Genomic DNA, 20,870 nt, shown 5'->3' with positions numbered 1-20,870 from the left:
GGGAAAGGAGACCGACCAGGTGATGGAGGTGGCCTCGACTGAGCCACGAGTCTGAGAAAGGGTCACCCCAAAACTGTCATCCATACAAGGTACAATGACAGGCTGCTCCAGCTTATTAAAATTAAAATAGTAACATTTATTATTCACAAATCATAAAACTAAATAAGCATAAAGAACATGCAAATAATTAAAGTTTCCAATGATGTTTTTGTTAAGTTCATAGGACTCAAACATCTGAAGTTATTAAAGCTTAACACTGCACTAAGACTTTTGGGACAACCTATATAAATGCTAGCTATTATTATTATTGTTATTATTATTATTAATAACAATAAATTTGAACTTTAAATTTCACAGGAAGATACTAAAGCAAAAATCATTCCTATTCCTTTAAAAATGCATAGTGCCTAGAATTTATGCAGATCTCATAATTCTACTTCTTAATGGGACTATTAAAAAGTTGGCCTTGACCTAAGTTCAGGTCCTGCCTTGGGTACATACTGTGTGACCCTGGGCAAGTTCCTTACTCCCTTTCCCCTCTCAGTACCCTAGGCAACTCTCTAGGCAGACAAGATACATTGCTTAAGGGAGCTTCCTCATCCAGACATTCCCACACTGCCATTCTAAGTCTGGTCCAAAATCTTTATGGGAATGACAATTTCTAGCTGCTGTTACAGAGGCAGCATAGCACACGACAGAGGAAGCCCATGGCTCAAATTGGCTTCTGCCACTTCCTGGCTCAGTCAGGTCATAGTTCTGGGCCCCAAGGTAATCGCTGAGACTTCATATAGGGCAGGGCTGACATCCATGGGGAGCTCACAAGCGCCCCAAGAAAGTATCCAAGGTACATTATCGCCATCTTGGCCTTTACACAGAGAACCCCCGTTTTTTAACTCCGAATGCAGGCATTTCGACAATGTCATGGTTACCTCAGATATTTTAAGACAAAATATTCATTAAACAGCAAAGTCAAATGATTTTTTTTTGCAAGTGGAGACCATTAGGTTGCCTCAACATATGAACCATATCTGTTGCTCAGACATGTCTTCAGCCATAAAGTAGTTTGTGCACAAAAGAGATAAAATGTATAGTCACAAAGGTGTCTGACCTCCCCCTCATTAAGTGTTCTGGGGATGGGATAACAGAACTCAATTAAAAGAGTGACCAAAAAAGCCTGATCCTTTCTCTCAAACAGAAGTCATGTGGGAAGAAATCAAATGATGTGAGAATATGATCAACTTAGTGAGCAAAGTCCTTAGTCCGACGTCTAAAACGTTTTCCACTCACCTTCGTCTCGAACACTTTTAACCTTATTTACAGCACGCTCGCCATATTCTTCAGCAAGGTGTTTGGCTCTTTTCACTGATTTTCCCAAGAACTTTTTGAGCTGAGTCCTAAAAAGCAAGAATAATGCATCACTAATTCATTAGGTGTCCAGTGGATAGCAGCTCTTCCTCATGTCTCCATCTGTGCTCTCTAACCAGTTTAAATGCTGAGGTATGATTTCACATAAATGAGTAATGCCCAAGGAGTGGCCCATGCCTTAGGGACAGGATGCATTATAAGATCAGTCTAGAACATCTCTATCCATTTGTGGAAAATCTACTCAGTGGAAGTCTGACAATGCTACATGGTGACATGGAAAAGGAGGTGATGACTGTTCCTCTGCACAAACTGCGTACCTAGAGGTCAGTACTGAGCTGGGCTGAGAGTAGGCGTAATTCACTTGCTGCAATTCTATTTCTCTGCCCACCCTCCACTTTTTCCCTCTTTCACATTTCTCACACTCTATTTCATACTGCTTGCTGCAACAGTGTTCAAAGTTCTCCTTCGATTGTCAAAGCTCCCTGAGAGCACACAGTAGATACTCAGGAAACACTGGCTGAATTACATGTTGAATTCCTCATGATTGTAAATCTCATGGCCAATTGTCTATTGGGCCAATAAGATAAAAGTGTTTGATTTGTTATATAAAACCTTGAGTCTTTTATGCTCTAGCTCACGCTGTTATCCCAACCTAGGGAAAAGCCAAGTGGCTGGCCTATATAACTTGATTTCAAGTCCCCACCATTTCCTCAGGTACCACTACCTGAGCCAGACATGTTGTATTGCTGACAGCATCAGCAATGTCTGTTGAAATGATGACATCGTCTTTTAACTGCCTTCTTTCACACTTACTTACATGCCACTGGTACCAATTTTTAAAATTCTAATTATGTAATATAGAAATTATAGAAATTAAATAATTATATAAAATTATAAAACGTTTTCAAGTCAACTCTTGGTAGGATTGTTTTAAAAACAATCTGAGCTCACTTTTTAGATGTGATGGAAAACTAGCCAATAAACCCAGGCCTCAGGATCCCACACTGGGTGCTCAGCTCACATAACAATCCCCATGTGGACCAAGGAGCATGTTTAGCTATTCTGTAATTCTGTATCTGAGCCTAGTCTGTTAACCATGTGAACAGGCAGACTGCTGATTGTTGAGAACCAAGAAGTGGGCTGCATTCAGAAGGCATGGGTCCACCAAAATCTGCCTTCTTGGCTCAATTTCTTCCTCTTCAACTGAATGCCAGTGAGAGAAGAAGCAATGCTACATGGGGAGAAGCCTTGGGCTCTCCCAAACCAACACACATGTGCAACCTGGGAACAAAGGCCTCTCTGATCATTGCCACTGTGAGTTTATTTTTCATGCTTGTTCCTAGGTGAAGGAAATAGGTCACAACCTTGTAAACTTGGAGTGCATGTGAGCAAACCACTATGAGGTCTGAGAATGGGAGCCATGCTGGGCTTTACAGGCAGCCAGTCTGGCTTTGATACCTCTCAAGGAATGCCTTCTCTGTCCTGGCCCTATAGTACTGAGACATAGTCTCATTTAGCAGATAGGCAGCATTTGGATGAAAGAACACATGAAGAAAAGCATTTATAAAGCACTTCCTATGTGCAAAGCACTGTGCTAAACTCTGGGGATACCAATAGAAAAGTCCCTGCTCTCATGGAGCTCCCATTCGAATTGGGAGACAGGCCAGCTACAAGGCTGACCAGAAGGTCCCACGGTCCTCAGACAGTAATGCCACTTCTTCAGTGGCATTACAGCGCCAAGGACTGAGAACTTTTCTGATCTGCAGTAGCTGTATCTGTCCCTGGTACTTGCAAGAACACTTGCCAGGCTGCATGATCTCAAATGCACTTCTCCAGATGATGGCCAAGGGCTAGAAGAATGCTACTCTCAAGGCTCTTGGGCTGTCCCCTTCGAAGTCTCAGGGGAGATGGTGGTTGGACTTGTCTGGGCCATGTTGCCTATCTCTCCCTCAGGGAACTTGGCTGCTTCTCCGAGGTTGGCTTGCTGCCCCCCAGAAAGAGCAGGAAGGTTCTGGTAGTTCTCCATATCATTTCTCACTATACCAACTTCTGAGAAGGGTCCAGGTAACTCTACTGCTCCCATGTGAAGATCATAGCCATCTCCTAGAAGAACAATGGCTCCCAAAAGGCTCTGACTGTCAGAAGTATGGAGCCATTTCTATGTTCCAAGAGCTCACTCTTCTTAGGGAAGAACAGAGAGCTGGGAAGGCAGAATCTGATATTGACCCCCCTGCACCAGATTATGAACTTGGTGAGACTTATGTCAATATCGAAACTGAGCTAAGTCTGACTCCTCTATCCCTAAGGATGGAGTTAGTATGGGGGGGGGGTAACATACAGCCCCAGCGTTGGGGGCTGAAATGCTTATACTTTAGTACTTGCTATGTCTCCTAAGTAAATATTCCTTTATAGAACTGAAGTAATATTAACTGGCCAAAAAAAAACTGGGATATTGATCACTGGTAACTAACAGCAGGGGGGAATACATTGGAATGAGGGCTTGAGCCAATGTCTTTAGAGAAGAGAAAACCCATCCTCTTAAAGCACCTCCAAAACTCTTCCAGTTCCACTTTGGAAGAGGCCAGAGCAATCATTGCATAGGTTACAAAGGTTGTTCCCTCATGAAAAACCAATGGGAAAAGGGCTGGAGAAGGCATCATGTCTCTGGGTCCTCTCTCATCCTCCACCCCCACATTGCTGGGAAGTAATGAAGGCTTAGAAAATGACAGTTCAAAGTGTGAATAAGAAGGAAGGGATGGGTATAAGAAAAATTTCTAAGGAAGGACTGACAGGGCTTGGTGATTGGTTGGTTACAGGTGATGATAGGAAAAGACTCTAAGTAAACTCCAAGATTTTAAACTTGGAAATGGTTGTACACAGAAAAGCTGAGAGATGATCGGGGTAGGAGAGGCAGGGTGGTGACAGTTTTTTAGGGTATGATGTGGTGGATGTTATGCCATGACATACAAATGGATATATCTAGCAACCAGTTGAAGATTTGAAACTGCACCTGGGGTCAAAGTTGGATACCGAGACTGGGGATTTCTCAGCATAAGAAGAGATGGTCAAGAGCCATTAGATAGAATCAGTTTGCCAAAAGAAAGGGTCTAAGTGCCAGTGTGAAGGTATGCCTATCTTGGCCATGGGGGTGACTTGGAATTAGGGTTTAGCTCTTTGTTATATCTGGGAGGGTCTGATGGGATTCTTGCTGGGTCGCCGGAGTTCCTTCTACTTGAGTTCTATGTGAATTCACCTATGTGAGTTCTGAATACCCATGTCAGAAAGAAAGAGGCTAAGAGAAGGCAGTGGAAATTAGTGTCAATGACAGTGTCAAACAGATTCTGGGGAATATGAAGCATCATTTGCCAACCAAAGGAGGAACAAACAAGTTGAAATAAACACTGCAGACTGCAGTTACAAGATAAGCAGCTGAGATGGAAGCCAATGGCCTCTGGAAGGAAGGAGGTGTAAATCTTAGAATAAGAAGTGAAGATGAACTAAGACTAGGAATTCTGGCTGGGCTGCCCCAACAAGGGCTCAAACACCACCCTTGCAGCTAGAAACCCTGGGACCACAGACAAAGGCCTCATTTCCCATTACTAGGGCTTTAAGCACTAGACCGAACACCAAGAAGGTCAGACTAGACATGGAGTCAAGTGCATGTGCCAAGTGCCAAGGGTATGTCTCATCCCCTCCCATCATGGGCTGGAATCATGGAGCTGATGTCACTTGTAGCTCGTTCCCACCTTGGGAGCCCCATATTTCTGAGCTACCACATCTTCTTCTGACCCCCCTGCCTGCCAAGTGTTTAGACAACAAACACTACACTTATATCATCTCCATCCCCACAGGATCTTAAAGCAGAGGGCCAATCAAACCTAACAAGTACTTATTAAATACTTACTATAGGACACAAGGCACTGTGATGGGCACTAGGGATACAAAGACGATTCTACTGTGGGAGGTGACAGGCATTGGCGATATGACATGCAAACCAAGAAGCACATACATGATTATGTGATGGTGGGGGTAACGAGGAAAGGCTCCCTACAGGAAGTGGCATGGGAACGCAGTCTTGCTATCAAACTTGTACCTTTGGTTTTCCCAATCATGACTTGAAGGGGGACCAAAGACCCCGCCTCCTGCTACCCTCCCCACATCCTCTCATTCCCATTTAGTTCAATCACACTGTACCCTACTACCTTTCCTTGTCTGCCCTTTCAAACAATGGCTCACTCATTAACAAACTTCCTTTCATCTTTTGTCTCTTCTCTTCACACTCTTTTAATTCTCTTACAGGCAAGGAAATCGTATCTTTCTCAGAGACACCAGACCTCTGGTTACTCCCACTTTGCAAGTGGCTCTACACACTGGGCCAGGAGGTGGGCTCACAGTCTCTCCCTTCAGTCCAGCCTTGGTCTTTGTCCTTGACAAGGCAGCTAACTCATCGACTTCCCCTCATGCACTGTGGCGTCCTCAAGCTTCACTTCAAACACACCACATACTGAGATGGTCATGTGAGATCTCCTTGGCCCCTCCAACTATGATGCCTCAATGAGCTCCAACTCTTGAAAGTCTCTTCTCTGATCACTACCTCCTGTCCTTCCACTGCATCCTCATTCCTCTTGAAATTCTTTTTCAAAAGCCCTGCAACTTCCAGTCCCTCCATTGTGCCCTGTTCTTCCTACCCATCCCCACTACTCTGCTCTTATACTCTTCACACAGACTCCTTTCCCCCTCTAATATCATGCCATGCCTGAACTATCAATTCTTTTTTTAGTTACACTTTATTTTGTCTATTAGCAAAATTCCATCTTCTCTCTCTCCTCCCCACACTGAGCACAAAGGAAAAACAAAACCTTTGTCACAAACATGGATAGTAAATCAAAACACATTTCTGCATTGGGCGTGTAAAAAAACAAACCAAAAAGGCCTGTTTCCTTCTGTACTTTGAGCTATTCACCAATTTGGCAGGAGGGAGGGAGTGTATTTCCTCATTAGTCCTCTGGAATCAATGCTGGTCACTACACACTGATCAGAGTACCTCATTCTTTCAAAGTTGTTTGTCATTACTATATTGTTGTCTTTGTATAAATTATTCTTCTAGCTTACTTCAGTTTGCATCAGATCATTTAGATCTTCCCAGGTTTCCCTGAAACCATCCCCTTCAGGATTTCTTAACTCTAATTCATTCCTTTCACCTTCCTTCTCCACTGAAACTCCCAAACTAATAGAAGTCATACCTCCAGGTTAACTGGATCCAATAGGCATTCATGGTACCAAATTGCCAAAGGGCTCTCTATCGCTTATGCCCCAATTCCTGACCCATTAGGCACTCAGTGTTCACAAACTGTCCTCCTACATGTTCCATCTCCTCTCCAGAAACTATCAGAAGCTGTTCTCCACTTCAGGAATGCGTTGTGCCCTTCTCATCTCTGCCTCTCAGAATTCATCTTCCTTCAAGGCTGGGGGCAAGATTTCCATGAAATCTCCTCAATCAAGCCTTCTGCCTGTTGGCACACTCTCCCCCCCCCCCCCCCATTTTCTGGTACAGGGCTTACCAGTGAAAATAACATTAATATTGCCCCCTCACACCCCATAGAATCTAAAGCTACTTGAGGGCAGGAACTTTTAAAAACTGTGTCTTTTGTAGGTCCAGAAGCTTGAAGAGGATAGGCATTTAATAATGGGTGGTTGAATTGAATTGAACAAGCCCTCATGTCTCTGAAATCCAGAAGCATTTACCTCTAGGTTGTGCTAAGATGGAAGATGGCTTCTTGCCTTCACAGCAGTTATACAATGGACCAAATGGGCTCAACACACCTTCTCTCTTGGTTACAAATCAGGAACTTTTTAAGCTGCTAAGGAACCTTTCACTACACAGAAAGCTTAATGACCAAAATCTACTAGTTTGGAAAAAGCTCAGGAATACCCTACACATGAAAGGAATATGGTTTCAACACAGACCAAGGGAAAGATTGCTTAGTTTCTGCCTTTGTCTCCCCAGGACATGAGTCAGAAGAGAAAAGGAGGCATGTGGATGGCTTATGAGCTGTACCACTAGAGAGAGTGCCACAGTGGGATCACAGACCCACTCAACAACTGGCAATAAACTTCTGACACTCATCACCCCAGAGGTAGGCCAAAATTATTAGCTTAAAAAAGGTATTCCTAAACTCCTCTCCTCCCACAGCAAAATTCTTAATCATTATGCCAGCCAAAATTTCCTTAAGGCAAGAAAACCATTCAGTTCCAGAGCACCAATAATTTCTTTTTTTTAATTCTTTAATTTATTATTTTTTTTGTTTCCTTTTAGTTTACAGGATTAATTTCCAAAATTCTTTGATTTTCAATTTTTGCCCCCCCCCCCCCATGGTGGCTTACAGTCAAGTATGGGATCTGTAAATACTTTCACATTATACATTGGTCAGGTTATAAGGACGGATTGTACCAGCTGGAATGAAAAATGGTAAAGAGGACATAAAACCAAATAAGAGAACAAAAAAGATCAGGTATTTTGCTTCCACCTGGATATAAACTTAGTTCTTTCTTGTTCTTTCTCTGGATGCACGTTTTTCTCTCCATCATGCATCTTTTGGGATTGACTTATATCACTGCATTGCTGAGAAGAGTCCAGTCTATCAAAGTTGGTCATCACACATACGTTGTGTCTGTAATTGTGTACAAATTTCTCCTGGTTCTACTCTTCTCACTCAGCATCAGTTCTTTTAAGCCTCTCCAGGTAAATATGAAGACTGCCTGCTCCCCGTTTCTTATAGCACAATAGTATTCCATAACATGCATATACCACAACTTGTTCAGCCATTCCCCAATTGATGGGCACCCCCTTAATTTCCAATTCTTTGCCACAACAAAAAGAGCTGCTATAAACATTTTTGTACATATGGGTCTTTCTCCTATTTCTATGATCTCTTTGGGATATAACCCTAGGAGTGGTATTGCTGGATCAAAGGGTATGAAAGTATTTATAGCCCTTTGGGCATAATTCCAGAATCTCTCCAGAAAGGCTGGATCAGTTCACAACTCCACCAACAATGCATTAGTGTTCCAGTTTGCCCACATCCTCTCCAGCATTTGTCATTTTCCTGTTTTGTCATCTTAGCCAATATGACTGGTGAGATGTGGTACCTCAGAGTTGTTTTGATTTGCATTTCTCTAATCAATAGTGAATTAGAGCATTTCTTCATGTGCTTATAGATATCTTTAATTTCTTTCTCTGAAAACTGCCTGTTCATATCCTTTGACCATTTATCAATTGGGGAATGACTTGTATTCTTATAAATTTGACTCAATTCTCTGTATATTTTAGAAATGAGTCCTTTGTCAGAGACATAGGTTGTAAAGATTCTTTCCCAATTTCCCACCTCCCTCTTAATCTTGGTAACATTGGCTTTGGTTGTACAGAAACTTTTCAATTTCATGTAGTCAAAATTATCCATTTTACATTTTATAATGTTCTCTAATTCCTGTTTAGTCATAAAGTCTTTCCCTCTCCACAAGTCTGATAAGTAAACTATTCCTTGTTTTAGCAGACTGCTTACAGTATCAACCTTTATACCTAGATCATGAACCCATTTAGACTTGATTTTGGTATATGGTGTTAGATAATGGTCTATGTCCAGTTTCTGCCATACTATATTCCAGTTTTCTCAGCAGTTTTTGCCAAATAGTGAGTTCTTATCCCAAAAACCAGGGTCTGGGGGTTTATCAAACAATACATTACTGTAGTCATTGACTTCTGAATCTTGTGTGCCCTAATCTATTCCATTGATCCACTCCTCTATTCCTCAGCCAGTACCACGTAGTTTTGATGACTGCTGCTTTATAGTACAGATTGAAATCTGGTAAAGCTAGTCCACCTTCCCTAGCATTTCTTTTCATTGATTCCCTTGATATTCTGGACCGTTTATTCTTCCAGATGAATTTTGTTACTATTTTTTCTAACTCTATAAAGTAGTTTTTTGGTAATTTAATTGGCATGGCACTAAATATATAATTTAATTTAGGTAAAATTGTCATTTTTATTATATTAGCTCGACCCAGCCATGAGCAATTGATATTTTTCCAATTAGTTAGATCTGACTTTATTTGTGTGAAAAGTGTTTTGTAGTTATGATCATACAGATCCTGGGTTTGTTTTGGCAGGTAGATTCCCAAATATTTTATAATGTCTACAGTAACTTTAAATGGGATTTCTCTTTCTACTTCTTGCTGTTGAATTTCATTGGAAATATATACGAATGCCGAGGATTTATGTGGGTTTATTTTATATCCTGCAACTTTGCCAAATTTATTTATTGTCTCAAGCAGTTTTTTACTTGATTCTCTAGGATTCTCTAAGTATATCATCATATCATCTGTGAAGAGTGATAGCTTGGTCTCTTCTTTGCCTAACTTGATTCCTTTGATTTCTTTTTCTTCTCTAATTGCTACTGCTAACATTTCTAGTACCAGATTGAATAAGAGGGGTGATAGTGGACACCCTTGTTTCACCCCTAATCTTATGGGAAATGGTTCTAGCTTCTCCCCATTACATATAATATTTGCTGATGGCTTTAGATAGATGCTACCTATTATTTTAAGGAAGGCTCCATTTATTCCTATACTTTCTAATGTTTTTAATAGGAATAGATGTTGTATTTTGTCAAAAGCCTTTTCTGCATCTATTGAGATGATCATGTGGTTTCTGCTAGTTTTATTGTTGATATGTTCAATTATACTGATGGTTTTCCTAATATTAAACCATCCTTGCATTCCTGGAATAAATCCTACCTGATCAAAGTGTATTATTCTTGAGATAAGTTGCTGTAGTTTTTTTGCTAGTATTTTATTAAGAATTTTTGCATCTATATTCATGAGGGAGATTGGTCTATAATTTTCTTTCTCTGTTTTATCTCTTCCTGATTTAGGTATCAGTACCATATTTGTGTCATAAAAAGAATTTGGTAGGACTCCTTCTTCACTAATTTTCCGAAATAGTTTGTAGAGTATTGGAATCAATTGTTCTTGAAATGTTTGATAGAATTCACTAGTGAATCCATCTGGCCCTGGAGATTTTTTCCTATGGAGCTGACTGATGGCTTGTTCAATTTCTTATTCTGAGATGGGATTATTTAAGTAATTTACTTCCTCTTCAGTTAATCTGGGCAACTTGTATGTTTCTAAATATTCATCCATTTCCCTAAGATTGTCAAATTTATGTGCATACAATTGGGAAAAATAATTCCTAATTATTGTTTTGATTTCCTCTTCATTGGAGGTAGATTCACCCTTTTCATTTTTGATACTCATAATTTGGTTTTCTTCTTTCTTTTTTTTTTATCATATTGACTAAGGGTCTATCAATTTTGTTGTTTTTTTCATAGAACCAGCTCTTGGTTTTATTTATTAGTTCAATAGTTTTCTTAATTTCGATTTTATTAATCTCTCCTTTAGTCTTCAATATTTCTAATTTAGTATTTAATTGGGGATTTTGAATTTGTTCTTTTTCTAGGTTTTTTAATTGCATGCCCAATTCGTTGCGCTCCCTTTTCTCTAATTTAATCACGTATGCACTCAGGGATATAAAACTTCCCCTAAGAACTGCCTTTAATGCATCCCACAGATTTTGGTATGTTGTCTCATTATTATCATTCTCTTGAATGAAATTACTGATTGTTTCTATAATTTCTTGTTTGACCCACTCATTCTTTAGGATTAAATTGTTTAATTTCCAGTTAGTTTTTAGTCTGTCTTTCCCTGGCCCTTTATTGCATATAATTTTTATTGCATCATGATCTGAGAACGATGCATTTAATATTTCTGCCTTACTGCATAGAATTGTGAGGTTTTTATGCCCTAGAACATGGTCAATTTTTGAGTATGTGCCATGAACCGCTGAGAAGAAAGTATATTCCTTTTTATCCTCATTCAGTTTTCTCCAGAGATCTATCATACCTATCCTCTCTAAAATCCTGTTCACCTCCTTAATTTCTTTCTTGTTTATTTTGAGGTTGGATTTATCAAGTTCAGATAGGGGGAGATTAAGGTCTCCCACTAGTATAGTTTTGCTATTTATTTCTTCCTCTAATTCCTTTACCTTCACCTCTAGGAATTTGGATGCTATACCACTTGGTGCATATATGTTAAGTAGTGATATTGCTTCATTCTCGATGGTGCCTTTTAACAGGATATAGTTTCCTTCCTTATCTCTTTTAATTAGGTCAATTTTTGCATTTGCTTTATCTGAGATAAGGATTGCTACCCCTGCTTTTTTTACTTTAGCTGAGGCATGATATATTTTACTCCAACCTTTTACCTTTACCTTGCGTGTATTCCTCTGTTTCAGATGTGTTTCTTGTAAACAGCATATTGTAGGATTATGATTTCTAATCCATTCTGCTATCTGTCTCCGTTTTATAGGAGAGTTCATTCCATTCACATTTACAGTTATGATTGTTATCTATTTCTTTCCCCTCATCCTATTCCTGCCCCTGTTAATGTTCATATTTTACCTCCCTTCTCCCCTCCCCCCCTTAATAGTTTTCCTTTTGACCACTGCCTCCCCCAGTGTTCCCTTTTCGGCCCCCCTCCCTTTTCCTCCCCTTTTCCCCTTACTACTTCCCTCCCTACAAACCACTCCCACCCCCCTTTCGTAACCCTTTCCCCCTCCTACTGCCTGTAGGATATTGTTATACTTAATGAAGTATGCTATTTTTTTCTTCGCATCAAGAATGACAGGAACGAATCTCATGCGAAGTTCCTCTCCCTCCCCTCTTTCCCTCTAAAATGATTCTTTTTGTGTTTCTTCTCTATAGCGTCCTATGCTTAACTGGTTGTTATTCCCTCCTTGTACCAGAACCAATGAGTGAAAAGCTCATATGCTTGCCAACACCCTCCCTTTTTTTCCTCTGCTATACAGTTTTTATGCCTCTATGAGTGGCATAATTTACCCTTTTCCACTTCACCCAGTCCCTTTGTAGCTCTTAACAAGATTTTTTAAAAATCGTCATTTTGTGTATTTTATAGTCATACCCTCTACTTGTCTATAACCAGTTTGCTCTTATCAAATAGCAGGGTGTGTGTGTGTTCTCCTTGTTTACCTTTCTAAGTCACTGTTGCATCTCGTAATTGGAGGTTGAATTTTCCATTGAGTTCTGGCTTTTGTATCAAGAAGGTCTGGAACTCTGTTATATCATTGAATGACCATCTCTTTGCCTGGAAGAATATGCTCAGTCTCGCTGCGTATGTGATCCTTGGTTGTAATCTGAGCTCTTTTGCCTTCCTGAAAATTGTATTCCACTGCCTCTGATCTTTCAGTGTAGAGGCTGACAAATCCTGTGCAATCCTCACTGTGGACCCTCGATATTTGAATTGTTTCTTTCTGGCCACTTGAAGTATTTTCTCTTTTATCTGGTAGTTCTGGAGTTTGGCCACAACATTTCGAGGATTTTTCAGTTTGGGATCTCTTACAGCAGGTGTCCGGTGGATTCTCTCGATTTCTATTTTCCCCTCATATTCTATTATCTCAGGGCAGTTTTCCTTAACGAGCTCTTGGAGAATGTTGTTCAGGCTCATTTTTTCATCATAATTTTCTGGTAGGCCTAGGATTCTCAGATTATCTCTCCTGAATCTGTTTTCCAGGTCAGTTATTTTTTTCTTTGAGGTATTTTACCTCTTTTTCTAATTTTTCATTTTTGTTGTTTTGCTTGGCTAATTCTTGGTTCCTCATAGAGTTATTTGTTTCCATTTGGTTAATTCTGGTTTTTAGCAAATCATTTTCCTTGGTTAATTTTTGAAGCTCCTTTACCATATCATACACTTTTCTTTTTAGAGAGATGTTTTCCTCATTATAATGTTTTTCTAATTCTGTTATTTTCATTTTGAGAGAATTATTCATTTTGTCTTCTATCTCTCTCATTTTGTTTTCAAAGTTCCTTTTGATCTCATCTAGGAGAGCCTTCTGTGCTTGGGATCCATTCCCTGTTGAAGTTTCAGCTGTGGGTGTGGAATCCACCTTGTCTCCCTCTGAGGTTGGTTCCTCCCTCTGAGGATAGTAGGACTCCAGAGTCTTTGTCTTTGTAGTCTGCTTTCTACCCATTTTGAGGCAGGGTCCTAGCCACGCCCTTCCTCTAGGATCCCAAGCCTTTACTGTAGAGGGTTTTGCCCTGGGCAATAGTTACTATATTTTCAGGGTCAGAGGCGGGGGGTTTGGAGCAAGTGGGGTTCACTCTGTCATCCTCGTCTTTGGAGGTCCTGAAAGGGGGTTTTTAAAAAAGATTTCTGGGCTATGAAGTGGTAGCCCCAGGAGTGTTTGCTGTCCAGTACAGGGGCCCCTGTATTTGCTTCTTACCTTGCTCTTTCCAGTCCCAGCCCTTTGGTGATAGGCCTGGTAGTGGCCCTTGTGGTTGGTGGGAAGACTTGCCCTCCGAGTTGATCAGGCCCCTTCCAGGCCTGTGTCTGCCGGCTGCTGCCGCGCCTTCCCAGCCTGCATCTGCCACACTGCGTCTTGCCGGCCTGTGTCTGCCGCGCCGTGCCGCCGCCCCCCCTTCCCGGCCTACGTCATCTCACACCAATAATTTCTATCATCTCTTCTTGAATCTTTCAGGTGTCTTCTTTGAAAAAGGACAGCCAGAGACATGCAATACTGTTCCAAAGACTTCCAGCAGAATTCTACAGAAAGTGATTTTGATGTCAGGTGAATTTGGCCCTATCCGCCAACTTCACTTCACCTATCTAACAAAGGCATACACGACATAATATCTTCATGCAAGTCATAAAATGTACTAAAATGTAAACAGGAAGTACTGTATGTAAACATGTAGTACATGATATACAGAATTCTGAAGTGAAAGGTAAAGTTCATAATAAAGTATGCATAATACCGTAGAGCAAAGTTAACAAAGGTGCAGTCTGTTGTCCCTTCCCCACCCACTGCACCTAGCCTTTATTTATATATAGAAATACACTTTATATATACTAAAATATATAGTATGAAGTCCCTACTTGCCAGAGCAAATCTTTAATATAGACAAAACTGGTGTAGTTCATCAAAAAAGAATGACATCTCAAAGCTATATCTAGATCAGGGAGAAAAACTATGCAGGGGCATAACGCTTCTCAAAATAAAGTTACTCTTCTGCTTGAAGGGAATGTATCTGGACTTGTATATTACAGTCTGTTCTGGTTCACCAAGCAGAAAGTCAGAGCATTGAAAGGAATCCACCAGGCAACACTACCTGGCCATTATTACTTTGCCACTCTAAGGCATGGGCACCCTTTTCATCTTTGAGCAATGGTTTATGCATGGCTTCATTCCTGAAATGGGCAAGTTTTGTGTTGAAAATAGCATTTCCTTCAAGATTCTACTTAGTTTTGATAATGTCCCAGGACACCTTTCCTATCTGGAAGATTTTAATGAAAATGGAAAAGTGCTCTATCTTCCCTATAACACTGCTTTGCTATTAAATAATAAGATAGTTAAATAGTAAAATAATAAAATAGTAAATTCAGTTACCTTGGCAGTCCACATAGACAATGAGCTTGACACACACACTGGCAGAGCAAGCTCAGTGTTTGGGAGGCTCCGAAGGAAAGTGTGGGAGAGAAGAGGGATTAGGCTGCCTACCAAACTGAAGGCCTACAGACCATAGTGCTGGCCTCATTGCTGTATGCCTGTGAAACCTGGACAGCAGCATCCCAGGGCCAGGCCAGGAAACTGAATCACTCTCATTTGAATTGTCTTAGGAAGATTCTGAAGATCACCTGGCAAGATAAGGTACCGGACACTGAGGTCCTCTCTCGGGCTGAACTGGCTGCCAAGCATTCAAACTCTACTGCAGAGAGAGCAGCTCTGATGTCCTGGCCATGTTGTTCAAATGCCAAATGCACATTTGCCTAAAACACTATTTTATGGAGAACTCACACAAGGCAAGTGCTCACATGGAGGTCAGAAGTGATACAAGGACACTCTCAAGGTCTCTCTAAAGAACCCTGGAATGATTTGAGATATGGGAGATACTGGCATAAGACCACCCAGGCCCAGCATGGAATGCCCACATCAAAGAAGGCACTGTATCTTGTGAGGGAAGCAGAATCACAGTAGCACAAAAGAAATGTGAGATGCACAAATCTAGAAATATTGCCTTCCCAAATATTCAAATGGACTATTTGTGTCAACTTGTGTAGTAGAGGCTTTAGCTACTGATCAGCCACAGTCAAACACTTTGGGCCTTGACCCCAACATTGTGATGTCATTGTTCCTATGGATCAGGGAGTGATTGTGAATTCCAAGGCATGTTATTTACAAATTTCAAGGCAATTGCAGCTTTGGATGCAAATAAGGACTTCACAGTAAGAGATTGGTGGAAGTCCTATAACGTTTACCATGCAATTGGGAATACCGCTAAGGCATGGGAAGACGTAACAGAAACATGGACAAAGAGAGTTTGAAAATAGTGTGCCTGAAGTTCATTCTCGATTTTGGTAGATTTGACATAGATGAAACATTCAAAGAAGTGAGTTACATGATTGTAAAATTAAGGCAAGAATTCGAGCTCAGAAATGGATGAGAATGATTTGGAGGATTTGATTGTCATGGAGAAGAACTTTCGAATGAGGATCTCATTGAACTGCTAGCTGCAAAGATTGAAGAAGAAGAAAGGGAAGCTTCAGAATCCTAGGTTGAACCCAAAAGGTTCACAATGAAACAATTGACAAGAACATTTCATTATCTGAGTTAGTTTTTGTCGTGTGTTACAAAGATGGATCCAAATGCTTCAAGATTATTTTTTTTGCCTTTTTGGAGGGGGGAAGGCAGAGCAGTTGGGGTTAAGTGACTTGTCCAAGGTCACACAGCTAGTAAGTGTGTCTAGTGTCTGAGGCCAGATTCAAACTCAGGTCCTCCTGACTCCAGGGCCGGTGCTCTATTCATTGCGCCACCTAGGCAACCCTTTAAGATTATTTTTAAAAGTTCAAAGACTAGTTGAGGATAATCCTGCTTGCTATTGTCAGATATAGAAGGAGAAAAAAGAGAGCCACTGTTCAAATATCTCTGGATGGCTTTATAAGCAAAACATGCTTGGTACTACTGGCAGTTAGGTGGCGCTGCCTGAAGTCAAGAAGAACTGAGGTCAACTATGACCTCAGACACTAACAGCTATGTGACCCTGGGCAAGTCACTTAATCTATTTGGGCCTCAGTCCCCTTATCTGTAAATTGGGGATAATAATAGTACCCACTTCCCAAAGATGTCATGTACCTTATCTTGCCAGATAACATTAGCAAAGTGCTTAGCACAGTGTCTGGCACACAGTGTTAAATAAATGTTATTAATATAACCGTTATTATTATATTGCATATAATTATATTATATATAATATTATATATTAATATAACTGTTGTTACTATGATATCACTACTATTATTATTATTACTGTCAAGGAAAGAAAACTGGGGAAAATGCAGATGTCCCAGAGTAGAGCAATTCAGATTTTTTTTTTTATCACTTCGTAAACAGGAAGAAATAGGAGCTAACCAAACTTACGTCTTCTGTTTCAGCTTTCCGCCATCGGTATCTGTTTGCTGGGACTGGATCTTCTCTTCATCATCTGACTGTGCTGCATCATTACTGGAGAAAAAGGAGAGAGAAACAAGTGATGCCATTTTAAAAAATGTGTAACCGCCATCTTGTTCATTTGACCTTTGCCCTCCTCTAGAACGAGTCCTCAGCAGCCAACCATCACCTAAGGCCAAGGAAGCTAAAAGGGCTAGACAGTTTGGAGGCCTGCTGTCTCATTCATCATTACAAGTGACCTTCCTGGGGCATCTTAAGCTTTGCAAAGCGCTCTATCTACCCGATCTCATCTGAGCTTTACACAACAGTCCGTCAGATGGGCCCTATCACCCTCCTCCTCACTTTGCCATGACTTGCCCTGCTCCCAAAGCTAAGGGGTGGCAAACAAGGATGAGATTCCTCCTAGCACATGGCTGTCTTGTAGATATCCCTCTTCATCACATGACCAGACCATCTGCTTTGAGCAGACATTTCCCTGATGATATATAGACTCTCTCTGCCCCTCATCCATGTGATCACGAATTATTCCTAATATAAAAGTTCATACATTTATGTACATTGTTCCTTAGATAGCCATATTTTTCTCCAAGTCCCATAATATCACTTCTTTGACCTAAAGAGACAACAAATTAACAGAGATCAATGGATCCTAAAGTAAAGTTTCCAAGAGGAATGCATTGACTCCACTGGAACTGTGATCCTCCCTCTAGACTAACAGATCAATGCCATTTTGTTAGGTATTTCAGTACCTCTAAATTCTTTCCCAGTTTTAGAAATTAGACCTAAACCAAAGATGATTCTTAAGTCCCTTTCCATTCAAAATCCTAAGAACTATGAACTCCATGCACTGATTGAAGTATAGGATACTTTCCTAAAAGATCATCTCTTTACAAGGAAATGCACACATACATATGTTTATATGTTAAAATAATTGCAGTTATGTTAAAATGAATGTTTATTGTAAATTTCTTCCAATTCAAATGAAGATATGTTATATTTTGATTAAAAAAAGATTTTGACAAAAGAAATAGATGGACTACATTTTAATTGCAGATATATAAACTATGCAAAATAAAATTTAAAACTAAGCAAATGGCGAAATGGAAAGCATGTACGAATATATTATAAAATTTTTTCTATGTATTAACTGGTTTCACTAAAAACTTTTCTTTTTTCTTAAAAAAAGTTCTTTATTATAAGAAATGGCTTAGGTAATGCCCATCCATTATTGAATGGTGAAACAAGTTCTGGTATATGATTGTGATGTAATGATGCTTTCATAAAAACCTGGAAAGACTTACATGAACTGATGATGCAAAGTGAAGTGAGCAGAACCAGGACACTGTACACAGTAACAGTAATATTGTATAGTGATCAACTGTGAATGACTTAGCTCTTCTCAGCAATACAATGATCCAAGACAATTCCAAAGAACTCGTGATGAAAAATGCTATCCACCTCCAGAAAAAGAACTGGTGGAGTCTGAATACAAGCCAAAGCACACAAAATTTCCCTATTGTGTGTGTGTATGTATGTGTGTGTTTTCTTTTGCAATACTGCTGATATGAAAATATGTTTTGCATGACTTTACATTTATAAGAAAGATCATTACTGCTTGCCTTCTCAATGGGTTGGTAGAGAATTTGGAACTCAGAATTTTTAAAAAATCAATAAAATTTTTTTACATGTCATTGAGAAATATTTAATGAAATAAGCAAAAAACAGATTTTTTAAAAAAAAGATAGCTTTCTGGGTGTGGGGGGGGCAAGAGGGAAGATACAGAGGGAATTTTAGGTGGCACAAAAACAAGAGAGAGCAATTAAAATGTACTTTAAAAAATCAAGAAAATATATGTACCTCCACCATCCGTGCACAGGCATTCATCTCTTATCTTGACCTGTACCCTGCCCGTTAGTGTTTAATGCTTAATAAAGGTGTGTGGGGTCAACTTGATTGTCCTGAATTCTCTTTGTTTAAATGAATTTTTTTAGTTTGAAGCTAACTTTGTGGACAGTTTCCCACTTGATAATACATATTTTTAAAAATATTCTTTTGAGAAACTCAAGGCGACAGTCTTAGTAAGTCATCCTGATAATTTCTCTGGAATGAATAATGCCATTTTGTTACTACTTTGTTAAGTTTAATAAACACTTTCTAAAAAATAAATTCTGTAATGAAAAGTCATGGTTTTATAGATAATCCTTTTTTGGGTTCTTCTTTAGAAACTAGAATGTTTGTATTTGTTAGTTCAGTTCAAAAGAAAAAAGAAAAAAATTAAGAGTATTAAAAAAGAGAAATCTTTCTCATACAAATGACAAAGAATTGCAGTAAGCCATACCTTACATATTCCTTAGTCCTTCTCATAATGTGTAGAGTGAGCGGATTAATACCTGTAGGCAATTTCTCTTCTGCAAGGCTCAAAGGTATTTCTTCTCCTGTATCAAGGTTCTTAATCATTACACTGGCCAAAATTTCCTAAAGTCAAGAAGAAAATTTAGTACCAGACCACCAATGATTTCCATATTTCTGCTTGAATCTTTCAGGAGGATTCTTTTAGTAGGGACATCCAGAATATACAATGTTGTATACTTAAAATAGAAGAAACATTGGATATATTGCTTGAAAAACATTCAAGATAGGAACTGACTTAGGGAGTAGAAGCAATGAACACTGATCAATGTTCATAGTATAATAATAAAGGTACCAAGGATGGAACCAATCATAATCCTGTAAAATACAATGCCACAGAAATACTGCCTCATAATAACAGTACTAAAAAGAACAGGCCAACCAGTCTATGGAGAAAATCAAAGATAGATCGCCTTTCTTCCCATATCCTATGCATAGCAAAAATCTTGACGTCTCACCTCTTTTTGCAATGATGTAGTTTCTGGATGACAGCTCCTCTGCCCCTCTACTGTCACCCTATCCGCTCTCCTCCCCTCCATTTCCCTGCCTCTCTGTTCTAGACTATTCCCACCATGGCTCCACTCCAACCACAGGGTCCCTATTCTGGTCCTGATTACTCTTCTCCAATTTCTCAGATCAGTTCATTCCTTTCTATTTTGGATGAAAGCACTCAAAAACCGAGTGTGTACACACTGCATGCTATCTGGTATGGACAAAAATATATGCCCAGAGTATTGGATACTGAACTTTAGAACTAAGCTGACTTTCTTATAAACCATGGTTCTTGCTTTATCAACATTTTATAACATCATTATATGACACTGACTTTTTAAAAGAACGTATCATCACCATCTTTTTTTAACTTACGATGCACCAGACACTGGGCTAAGTTACAAATATTATCTCATTTGATCTGCACAACCACTCTGGGAGGTACAATTTATTACCCCCATTTACAGATGAGGAAACTGAGGGAAACAGAAGTTAAGTGAATGGCCTAGGGACATACAGCTATTAAGTCAAGGTCACATTTTCCCCTTATGTTAAATAATCAAAGTAAAATTACAAGAGATGCCCTTTTAAAATAATCTTAAAGGGCCACTCCAATGTTCTTCATTTGTTTTGCATTATGGTGCTTTTAACCATTTAAAAAAAAGCCATCTTGACTGTTACCTCATCAGTAAGTTCTCTTCCAGAATTGGACCTTGGTCTTTGAGGACCCATCATCTCTCCTGCTACTGTCTGCCCATTAGATGCTTTTCCATTTTCCTGAAATTATAAGTTTATAAAAAGCAAACGCAATAGACAATTTCAGAGAACTTTCAATTAGTCATTACCATACACAGCTGTGAAGAACTTCAATATTTCTGACGATGGAGTCTATTAAAATGGAAAACATCCATTTTAGCGACTTAATATTCCTAGCATGCCGAAGACTGTCCACTCTGATCCTCCATTACCCACAAAGTAGCTGTTTCTTTAACCTTGACAATAAAGAAATGTGCTCTATCTGGATGCGCCC

General features: G+C 39.6%; 1 protein-coding gene across 1 annotated transcript in view; it reads right to left on the bottom strand.

Moving 5' to 3' along the window:
- Positions 1 to 20,870, bottom strand: part of WDR44 (WD repeat domain 44) — a 92,848-nt gene that overhangs the window by 30,882 nt on the left and 41,096 nt on the right. Inside the window, exons 5-8 of the mRNA XM_069065224.1 lie at positions 20,522 to 20,617; positions 19,278 to 19,414; positions 16,910 to 16,993; positions 1,288 to 1,394 (exon numbers count right to left, since the gene is read on the bottom strand). Coding sequence (XP_068921325.1) covers positions 1,288 to 1,394; positions 16,910 to 16,993; positions 19,278 to 19,414; positions 20,522 to 20,617 — 424 coding nt within the window. The remainder of the gene's footprint in view (positions 1 to 1,287; positions 1,395 to 16,909; positions 16,994 to 19,277; positions 19,415 to 20,521; positions 20,618 to 20,870) is intronic.

Source organism: Petaurus breviceps, unplaced genomic scaffold (assembly GCF_028583685.1).
Source record: "Petaurus breviceps papuanus isolate PSGF00001 unplaced genomic scaffold, PetGlider_PUasm1.0 90681, whole genome shotgun sequence".
NCBI classification, from domain to species: Eukaryota; Metazoa; Chordata; class Mammalia; order Diprotodontia; family Petauridae; genus Petaurus; species Petaurus breviceps.
The sequence above is the reverse complement of the archived record's forward strand: the minus strand, read 5'-3'. Positions and strand labels throughout refer to the sequence as shown.